We start from the raw sequence: 10,956 nt of genomic DNA, 5'->3' as shown, positions 1-10,956 counted from the left end.
AATTGCAAATTTGCTCACATACATTGAGCAGACATCAGTGATATGAAATTTTTGTTATGCAAATGGTGCAAATAGCCTTTATGTGCCACATCTCCTATCTGCATTTGATTGATCCTCTTTCAAATGCACATCTGTATCCAGTACGTCAGTGAGCTTCAGTGAATGAATGAACCTATGGCTACATATGAAATGAGGGACTGGAAACTGACATTATGATCAAAGCTATCAGCGTATTGTTAAATCAAAACCGTCCTCTGAAGTTTATTTCTGTCCATCTCCCATAAGGTGCAGAATTTAGTCAAATATTCATATATTCATTCATGTATTTTATTTATTTTGTCGATAACTTTGTGACAGTTCAGTGTATTCACACCATGATGGATCTTTTTCCTTATGCATCCATATATTTATGTCACAGTTTTGTCAGGTATCCTCTGTTTTCTCCATAACTGAACAATAACCATTACATGACTTCATAACAACAAATGCCACAGCATTTTATTCACAATACCATGTGGAGTCTTGCCTCTCGCTTCTATCTTAACTCAAGTGCTTTTTTGTCCTCTCTAAGAATGTATTTTTAGGGGAGAATTATAAATATAGAGCCTGGTGTATGAAAAATAATAAATGTATAATTTTGGTACAGTCTGTGATTGAAAATAGAAATCTGTTTCTTTTCTCAGCAACAACAGTGCAGTAACAATATTCTTACATAACAACACTTTTGAAACGACAGTACTTTCATGCAAAGCAAATCTCATAGGGCAGTCGAAGGCATCGAGATAATGTCCAGTGTCAACATCACACATGATGCATGCAGTTTCAACATAATCGTCATGCATCAGCAAACAAATGGATGCATACGTACACATCCTGCTTTACGAAAATGTTAAGATCTCTATTTAGGTATTTTTACATATTACATATACACAATACAGAAATTTTCTAAAGGCATAGTTCAGTTTTCTGAGAAGTTTTCCTTCTGACCCAGAGTGAAACAGACTCATGGATGTTTTTCATGCTGCTGTGTGAAGTTTAAAGACACAGTGAACAGGAAAATTAGCATAACTTTGCTCAGCCAGTGCATCAACCACAACTCGGAGGTTGCCTAGCAACTTCGTTTGGGTAGTGCAGTACTGTTACCAAATTACATTTGTTTGTATGACAGTGAGGTGATGCATTAGTGTTCCTAAATTCTGTTATCACGTTACAGTTGCAAATCAGATATAGTTACCATTGCCAGGGCCACCTTAACTGTCTTCAACATGCAAATGAACCTCGTTAAAGCATTTTTTCTGTAAAGTGATCTTGGGGCTGGTTTTCAGAAGCCTTGCTGTTAGCTTCTTAATACTCATGCTCACTGGATGTAGAGTTTAGGTATAAGCTAGCCTTCTCTGTTAGACATTTCATACTGCTTTCTCCTTCCCTTCTGCTATCTGTGTCACTGTTTTCAAAACTCACTTTGCCACTGTAAGGAACAACAGCAACAACCTCCCAGCAGTTTGACCGGCTTGGTTCTTTTAGTGAATTATCCGTGTTTTTGTCTGGGTTATGTCTTGGTGTCTCTCTGCGTGTGAATGTTCTACTAAAACAATTTTCCCAACATTGCATCTTAGGGTTAACCAACCCAAAAAATTGTGATTGGTTTAAAGAAATACAGTAGTAGGAGAGTTAAATGATAGACAGTAAAATTATTATGAGGTGCAACCAGGCCATTCTACGCCCCGACATGGTGCTGTGGAGATAAGTCTGGCTATGCAAGACTAACTTTGTGGTAAAACTTTACTAAAGAGCATAAAGGAAAGATCCTGTTTATGTCCTCACTAGGATGGGGGTTTCTGCTGATATGTGGGCAAAAGTAAGGCTCAGTGTTATAGTGAGGATTTAATTTTTAGATTGGGTTGGTGACCGACCACAGGAACCTTTAACTGATCTCTTTCAGGATAAGCCCATAACTGATTCTTCATTTTGATCCTTTATCACACAGAAGTGTGATAAAGAAAATATAAAAATGGCAAATAGGTGTACCACTAACCTGTAGGAACGCTGCAGTAGTTAATCTCAGTTTGGCTGATGTTAATAAGTCTCATATCATTATCAAGTCTTTATCACAGTGCTTCTTTACTTGATCAAGAGCCGCCTTCTATGGCCATCATCCAGTTAGAGGCTCTACCTGGTGGCACAACAGGTACTCCAACTAATCTACAAAACTTATCTAGGAAAACAGTGTCTGCAAATACTAAATATTATATGACTCAATAAACTAATAATAATTGATCATGACATACCAAAGAAAAGAGCAGCATTATCTTGTTTTTTTGTTGCTGTTGTTGTTTTTTTTAGCAATGATCCTAGTCTCATATAGTTGGACCATTCTGCAGCACAGAATGGTCCTTATCATCATTCTGTTCTAGGGTGGAAATGCTCTGGCTTGTTTGTATTTCTCTGAATTAATTACAGTCATCTTGGGCTTAGCTAAGACCAAGATGCAGCAACTGTGTCCCCTCAAAATAGTGGCAGGGAAATTGTTTTGGTTGAACATTTGCCTGTTGTAGGCGGGCACTATTGTTAAAATGGCTGATTCAGCAAAAGAGCCTCACAGCAACCTATTGTGCTATCCAAATCCTCAGTAAAAATTGAGATTTTCAACATAGGTTGCTGCTCAGAGGTTGTTGTTGTTGTTTCCTAAAGATAAGGAAATTTTTAAAGCCGTTACACGCAGATAGCAGAAGGGGTGGAAAAAGCTGCATGAAATGTATGGAAAAAGTGGTAGACTTATATCTGAAGTCTGCGTTCGGTGAGTCAGACTACGTAGAAATAACTGTTAGAGTTACATGTGGGCCCATGTAAAGAGAAAGTAGATCTGACTTTGAACAGAGCATACAAACGCAGACACACATTCATGTGTTTGTCTCACTCGGGTTAGTCACAAAGAATTACAGTATGTTACAAAAACCTATTCTGCTTGTCTAAAAAGTTTGTTTCAAACCCATGACACGGTTTCAAACCATTTATATTCCTCTGTGTAAGCACGCTCAAACACAAAATCAGCCTATGGAGTCTGCATTTTATCAGTGACCTTCTTTACAGAATCAGTACAACAATGATGATCATTTACCACTTTTCTGACAGTTTTAAATTAAAATGAAAGTGTAGCAATGTATAGTTTTGATATGATATATACATGCAATGCACAGAACAAGCTGGTGGCGAAACAGCTCAGTTAACCTATAAACACTGAAAACAACATTCAGGAACAAGATCGTGCTCCAGTCTACATTCATAATGGCAATTTATGTGACGTGTCACAGTGATTCCTTTTTGTTGTGTAAAGGCATTCCAATGTGGGCTTGTGATTTTAGGACAGTTACCAGTAAAAACAATACAGTAATTAGTGGCCCTCTTTGGTTTTAAAAAGTCTCTTGTTCTGATTCATGTCATTGACAAACAGCTTTCAGATACACACAAACAGGGAAACTACCCTTTAGAGGTTGACCGAGGGGAATCAATCCCACCCCTGAGTTTAATACAGTGATGCTTAGCAGAAGCAATATGCGCTGCAGATGAAAACTGCATTTCACTTACCCAGATAGTGTCAGGTAGTGCATGTGTAAGAAAATCACAGGGCATTTGAGGAGTCCCATGTGTGCCATTTTATGGGTAAACCTTAACACTGAGCTTGCCTTATTTATTTCCTGCAGGTGTTACATTACCAGCCGATGCTGCTTCATCATCGCAGGGTTGTTTGTTTAATCTCCACTTTAGATCCTGCCTGCATTTAGACTTCATCTTGTTGTTTTCATCTAGTTTCACAGTCGCTGCAGTCTTGGGGCGTTCGCTGGTTTCTGTATCTTCACTGAACTTCTGACCTGGTTCAGTACTCGGGTTGGACACTGAGGCTCTACGTGTCTGCTGATAGGATGAGCTGAGGTCCTGCCACTTCTGTCGATTGGCATCTATCCCGTCCATCATTGGCTGTAATTTCCTATTGAGCTTCAGCAGCGCCTAAGAGAGACACAGATGCAGAGAGTTCAGGTAATTTCCAAAATCCAAAAGGATAATTTTTATTATTGCAAATGTGTAGCTTAAGCCATTAAGTGTTATCTACCTGGTAAAGAGGTTTACAGATCCCATCGATCCATTCTAGCTGTAAGGCAGGTAGTTCGTCTTTGCGATTGCGGTCAAAGATGGCCTACAGAAAGACGACAGTCTTCGATTATCCTTGATCAGAGACATTCATTATAACCATCTAGCAAAAATCAGGTCAATGTCCCAGTGAAAGATGAGACTATAGCCCTTTTCAGACATGGGATTAGTAACATTGCAGCTCTATCAATCTTTTAAAGCATTTTGTCATACATGCATACATCCCTTTTTCAATATTATTCTTCATAGCTTGATTCAGACTATTTCACCACAGTGACAAAGAAAGCTGCAGTGCACATGGAATATTTGCCTTATTTTGTCTTCTAGACTGAACAGTACACCAACATAATGCATAATATTGCACCAACAAGCGAAAGACTAAATCTGAACTACTAGCAACTTGTCAAACTGTTCAAACAACTAGTAATCTATCTTATTTGTGGTGTCCTTAAAGGTTAGGATCCTGATCAATCCTGTCTCCATATCAGGGATAATCTATAATTCTAAGCAATTACTGTTATATATGTGATGTGCAACTTTCTATCTGCTTGCAAGATGCTCACATGGATCTTGCTGCTGTCTGATGCTGCTGGTATTTACTAGACTCAGAGGAAAGACTCCTACAAACCTGCAATCGACAAACTAAACTTGAGCTACTGTACACATTTTGTCAAACCTCCGATTATATTAATTCTTAGCAAGTCTCATTATTCTGACCTGTTACAGTCTCTGGCTTCATTGCAGTAGAGTTCTATATTTATGGACATTTCAGTTTGTAATATGTCCAATATTGTATGGCAGCATGTATGAGAAATGTGTTTTTGGAACAATACTGGTGTTGAAATGTAGAAAAGAGATTGCTTCCCACAACTCAAAGTGCTGTCTTGTGTTGAAAAATGAGACAGAAATATTACAAGTTTAGTTGTCATAAGATTAATGAAAAGGACTGCAGGTATCTTACTTACTGCTGGGGTTAATTTAAGCTCAGACCTCTCTCTGTCACCTTGTTCAAAGAATTCACTCGTCACCAGCTCTGCCACCTTAGGACATCAATAAAAACAATCATTATTTCATTATTTTACTCAAACACAGTGTAGCATTTTAATATCATAATTTGCACCGAGAGCTAAAGGGCACATGCATTTTGTTATATTTTTGTGCTTTATTTACTTAAAGTAGTATAATGTACTATTCTGGAAATAGGTTGTGTTCACACTCTGCCTGCCTTGTGCAATTTAAAAAAACAACTGTAAAAGGAGCATAAACTGGGACAAGCAACACAATCCTCTTTAAGCATTAAGCAAATAAACTTCAGTTGTACATAAATCCAACACGTCTGTGTGTCTAACTAGAAGGAAGTAAGTGGATTAATGAGCTAAATGGGCTACTTCCCGGAAAACCAAACAAGCTTAATTGAAGTTCATTTAGAAAGCTTTAGGAGGCTTCTGTCCTTAGCCCCAGGACTCAGGGGAATACATTTGTTAAAAAATAATTCTTGTTTCTTTTTCTTTACTTTGATGAAGTGCCATTTTGCTTCTTTTGGCAACTAAAGAAACCACAACAGTGTTTAAGGTAGTATTTTCAGGGGATTTTTGATCTGTTAGCAGGCCATTTAAGCAAAAAGTTTGTGATCAAACCTGTTTGGATATCTTCCATGGTCGAGTGACAGCGCCCAGATCACAGGCTGTCATCAGCATAGACCTGTTGATGATATTAAAGCTCAATTCTGGCTCATCATTTTGGCTTTCACAGTTAAAGGGATTTTGTTTTATTTAGCAAAAATGGACAAACCTGAGAACTTCTCTGTGTCCTTCATCTGTCCAGCTGAATTCTCCAGACAGAACACACTCAAAGAACTTGGTTCTGCGCCTTACATTTCAAACAAACAGTCAAGGATACAAAACAATGTTAAACGAGATCATGCAGACACTTTATAAAACAACAGGAATATAAATGTGAATTCATGATTGCTTGCAATCATGCATTGAAAAATCTGCAATAACCTTTTCCAGTTTTACTTATTATCAATCCTGAACTCCTTAAGCTCTGAATGTACAAAAAGACCACTTACTCAAAGTGCAAAGTAAGGTCTGTGGAGAGAATAGCCTGCTTCAATAGTTGCATCATGTTGCTATACTCCTTAGAGCAGAGGTTTGCAAAGATATTGTGACCCTGTGAGAGAAAACACAACAGTATGCAATAGGTACACACACAAAAGCAAGCAAGGATGAGTAATAGCGACTAAAATATCTCCTTAAGTCCAGTGCATTGGTAAAGTCATCGCTCACTGTCAAATGAAGCTCCCATTAGCTATGTTAATTAGCAATGTGTATGGACTTTCTCTGTCCTCTGTTCAAAGAAATCAATAGAGAACACAGTTCCCGATGATCAAACTGATATACACCTGAGACAAAGTAGCCTCCTGACGTCAGTAGTGGTCTCTGGTGCTGCCTACCAGCAGTTTGTGCCTCCAGCAACGTCCCAGATTGCACAGCAATGGTCTCAGAGCCATGCTGAAACACTTTTAGGGGTTTAGAAATGCATTTGAGGAGGATCAGTTGCTTTTCATTGGGCTTTTGTGGAATTTTTATGGTGCATTTGGGTTTCACATTGTTTTGTATGTGTTTTCTTGTTGAGCTGATGGATTTGGGACAGACATTGCAAAATAGCTTAAGATGTGCCAGGTGGACTTGACCTATGACTGCACAGATAAAGAAAATACTGTAATGTTTGTGGTTCAGTTGTTTTACTCTTCTACCTTTATAGTTGTTTGTGCCATTTTCAAATGGGCTAGTACAAGGAAAATGCAAAGAAGGAAAATCTGACAAAGTCCCTGAAAGCTCCTAAACTGATATCATGTGACATTAAAGCTATTCAACGTTGTATTGGGTGCTTTTCTTCCAGTATTTTATCACTTGAAATTGCATCTACTTGATCAAGAAACAAAGACCACAAAAGAAAACCTGATCCGATACTAACCACATAAAAACTATTGGTCTTACCTCACTTTGCAGGATCATGACTGCATGGTTGAAGTGATGATGCTCCAGAGTGGCTGATGTTCCATAAAGCAAAGCCAGAGCGGAGCCTGTCCTGCAGGAAATTCAGAGAAGTGACACTTTCAGGCACCACCAACAGTAGCAATACAGGTTTTCCTTACACCTCAGTCATGTGACTTACTTGGCTTGAAATGCATTGTTGGTGCCCCGATGGTCCAAGTCATGGCACAAACAGCCGACCATCAGAGCCAGAATCTCTGCCTCTGACAGGACATCCTGGAAACTGGCTGTCTGCACAAAGCAAAGTAGACAGGAACATTCTTAGCCATTTACATAGGAGCGTCAACCATTTTCCATTCATTCTGTACACTTATTTACTCATCTATACATATACATCTACATTACATAGGGTAAATTAGGACAGGACAGGACAGGACAGGATAGGATAGGATAGTGTAGTACCCTACTCATTTTGTTTACATATTGTTTCCTTTTGATTTGTATTTGAGTTCAGTTCTTGCACTGTCTATATTGTTTATGAGCTTGATTAGTCATGACTTGGACAATATAAAAGGCCTTGTGGAAAGTTTAGTGGTCAGATGAAACAAAAAAATGACCTACTTGGCCACAATGATTAGAAATATGTTTGGAAGGGAGAAGGTGAGGCCTTTAACCAAAAGAACACCAAACCTACTGTCAAGCATGGTGGTGGCAGTATTATGCTGTGTGGCTGTTCAACGTCCAGTAAAACTGGTGCTTTACGCAAAGTAGGAAAATATAATAATGACAGAGTATAACCTTCACAATCTTCAGGAAAATCTAAAATCAACCCCGCGAGATTGGTTCTTGAAAGTCGCTGGATGTGTCAAGGTGATAATGAGCCCAAACACAGATCAAAAGTGGTAAAGAAATGGTTTAAATCAGGCTAGAATTAAAGTTTTAGACTGGTCTCCCTGAAGTCCTGACTTAAACCCCATCAAGAACTTGTGGAATGTGATAAAGAAACAAGTCTGTGCCAAAAAGCCAAAAAACATAGTTGAACTGCACCAAGGAGTGGTCAAAGATACAATCAGTAGCTTGTGGAGGGCTACCAAAAGTGACTAGTTGAGGTGAAAATGGCCAAAGGATGTTTAACCAAATGTTGGTATTGCTGTATGTATATTTTTGACCAGGTAGGTTTGTCATATTTCCAGAAGACTGATAATAAATCTATGACCAAATGCATATTTTTTTTTATGACAAAGATGCATGCGTTTCAATGTTTCCATCATAGAAAATTTAGAGTTATAGGACTCATTGGAACTTAAGACTGCCACGATACATACTGTCTCCACAAGTGTATGTAAAGTTATGTTCAAAACGGCGTAATTTGGGTGGATGTGAAAATTTCCCAGCAGACATTGAACCTCTCAGATCATTATTGGCGTAACGGGAAAGCAGGTGTGACTTTGTTAGTATCAGCCAATCAGTGCCAAGTTGAAGCGAATCCAAAACAGACGGAACGAGTCAAACACAGGTGAGTGATAGAAAGACGTTAAACACGGTTTTTAACGTCATTAAACCGTGTTCAGTTAATATATTTTATCTAAGTAAAGCGTCTTTGAGTTATTGGAAAAGCGCTTTATAAACAAAATTTATTATTATTATTATTATTATTATTATTATTATTATTATTATTATTATTATTATTATTATTATTATTATTATAAGTAAGAGCCAGTGGTTTTATTAAAGTGTTGCTGCTGCCAGAGAAAGCTGCTTTTTGCACACAGAACAAGCCGGAGGATAGATTTTCTTCATAGCTCGGTTAACCAATGAACAGTGGTTTAGAATGGACTGTTACTAACAGCTTCCTGCTTTTCCAAGGAGCAGTGAGTACAGACAAACTTTCCCTTAAGGCTTTTAAAATCAGCTCCGACAGAAACTGAGTAACAAAACCCTGGATATTGTTTTATTTTATTGTATTATATTTAGATTGTTAAATAAATATTGTTGACCTTATTAGATCAGTAATCCTACCTACCAGTTTTAATCATATTTTTGTGTTTGTTCTTTACTTATTTCTGACGCAGCTGACTTTTTTTCCCTGCTGTGGCTGTAGAAGCTTACATTACGTTCATGCTGTGTGTTTTCACTCTTTTTTTTCAGTGCCTCATATGACTTTAGAACTGCGGTTTATGTAAAAGTCAGTAATTTTTGAGATTTCTACTTTCCACTTTGTTAATATTTTCTGTCGTCATTTCATAAATATTTGAATTCATATGGTCATTCAAACTAATTCAAAGCACAATAAATAAGATGTTAAGAAAGGTCATTTCTACAATGTACACTTTTAAAATTAATATTTGGTCATATGACTGCAGAGAGATGCTAGAGAGGAAGCAATATGGCCTAAAAACATAATTATTCTGCATAGTCAGCGACTCACACGGAAATTGTGACTTTTAAGTTTCAGTTGTTTCATATTTGTTGGAAGTATTTGTTAAAGTGCTTTGTATGGACAGTTTTAGGACGTTATTGTTGCAAGATAGCGTATTGGACCCATCTAACGACAGAAAACTAGCTTGAAAGACTTATTTTGAGAGTCCATCTAATTACAGACACTTTTGTGAAACTCTGTATATGTATTTGAAGTGCATAAATGTATGTGATGTATTTTCTTTTTTTTTTTTTACGGTGTCAGCTGACTGATGAGAAAAGTAAATGTTAAATGACTTCTGTATGATGTGTGGCCTTCATTATATCAGACCTGAGTAGATACAGTTTGCGACACTAGAGCTATTAGCCAGGTTGAGAAACCCTGGATTGACTTAGCAAGTTGATAACCAGCTTTCTGTGATTGTGGCTGTTTGACTTGGATAAACCAGATAACAAAAACAAATCCTGGGTATGTTGAACTTGCTTTGTTGTACAGGCCTCAGCAGGGAAATGTGATCATTTGTTTATTGATGTTTGCATGATTTATGCATATGATATGGCCTTCTCTTGCCTTCCTCAGAGACCCTCTGACTGTCCGCATAATGAGCTCCATGAGATCTTCCAGGAATTGTGATGCCATCTTCCATGAGAACATAACCTTCTCTGGACACAAACTTACTATGACGATGGACCCAGGTAAGAAATGAGCCACCTTTGTAGCCCTGAAAGCTCAGAGTTAAACCTGGAGTTACCTCATTAAGACCAAATCCTGCTTTGTAGGCCAGGCTTCTGATCATCCCGGAAAGTTGATCATTCTCTTCAAGGCTTTACCTCAGAGAGTCCTACTTAGAATTTTATCTTAATGATGTTTCCCCCTGTGATGTTTCCTCCTAATGATCTTTTATTTAGTGACTGGTTGTTGATTAATTTAATGGTGATGGAGTTTTTTCTCATGGCTGGCTTTTAACTTGTTTTAACCGTTAAGGGTCTAATTTTGAATACTGACTTTTGGTGGAACTAAGCTTTCACTGTATAGACAGTTTGACAGTATGGAGTGACACCAAACACTTAGTAAAGACAGACTGAACCAGGCAATATGTGAAACGAGGCTTGGAGATATCCCTCTAAGAAAACTGGGTAGTAGTTTCTTTGTGGGCATGCAAAGCAACTTTACTCCATTGCTCCAACTGACTTTAATCTGACTTTGCTGAATCTGTATTAAAACTTACTGTGATCATTACGAACATGCACTGCGACACATTAAAAGCGTGTCTCCAGTTATGATAAGCAACGGTTCGATAGTTCTTCCTCACAGTCAGAAGCCAGCGGCACAAAACCTGCAAGCGACAGACATACAGATGTCATATTTACACTGTATATACATGGTGGACTG

General features: G+C 38.0%; 2 protein-coding genes across 2 annotated transcripts in view; one reads left to right on the top strand and one right to left on the bottom strand.

Annotated features, from left to right (window-relative positions):
* Window positions 1-313: 313 nt before the first annotated feature.
* pde11al (phosphodiesterase 11a, like) overlaps window positions 314-10,956 on the bottom strand; it is a 20,044-nt gene continuing 9,401 nt past the window's right edge. Inside the window, exons 12-20 of the mRNA XM_035943448.2 lie at window positions 10,793-10,900; window positions 7,327-7,436; window positions 7,149-7,239; window positions 6,218-6,318; window positions 5,938-6,015; window positions 5,784-5,847; window positions 5,112-5,186; window positions 4,109-4,192; window positions 314-4,005 (exon numbers count right to left, since the gene is read on the bottom strand). Coding sequence (XP_035799341.2) covers window positions 3,685-4,005; window positions 4,109-4,192; window positions 5,112-5,186; window positions 5,784-5,847; window positions 5,938-6,015; window positions 6,218-6,318; window positions 7,149-7,239; window positions 7,327-7,436; window positions 10,793-10,900 — 1,032 coding nt within the window. The 3' untranslated portion in view covers window positions 314-3,684. The remainder of the gene's footprint in view (window positions 4,006-4,108; window positions 4,193-5,111; window positions 5,187-5,783; window positions 5,848-5,937; window positions 6,016-6,217; window positions 6,319-7,148; window positions 7,240-7,326; window positions 7,437-10,792; window positions 10,901-10,956) is intronic.
* Window positions 3,898-10,956, top strand: part of LOC111588871 (uncharacterized protein C7orf31) — a 27,295-nt gene continuing 20,236 nt past the window's right edge. The window contains exons 1-2 of the mRNA XM_023299460.3: window positions 3,898-4,035; window positions 10,144-10,259. The gene's annotated coding sequence lies outside the window, so the exon portion shown is untranslated. The remainder of the gene's footprint in view (window positions 4,036-10,143; window positions 10,260-10,956) is intronic.

This window comes from Amphiprion ocellaris, chromosome 9 (assembly GCF_022539595.1).
Source record: "Amphiprion ocellaris isolate individual 3 ecotype Okinawa chromosome 9, ASM2253959v1, whole genome shotgun sequence".
Taxonomy (NCBI): domain Eukaryota; kingdom Metazoa; phylum Chordata; class Actinopteri; family Pomacentridae; genus Amphiprion; species Amphiprion ocellaris.
This window is presented reverse-complemented; position numbering and strand designations above follow the sequence as displayed.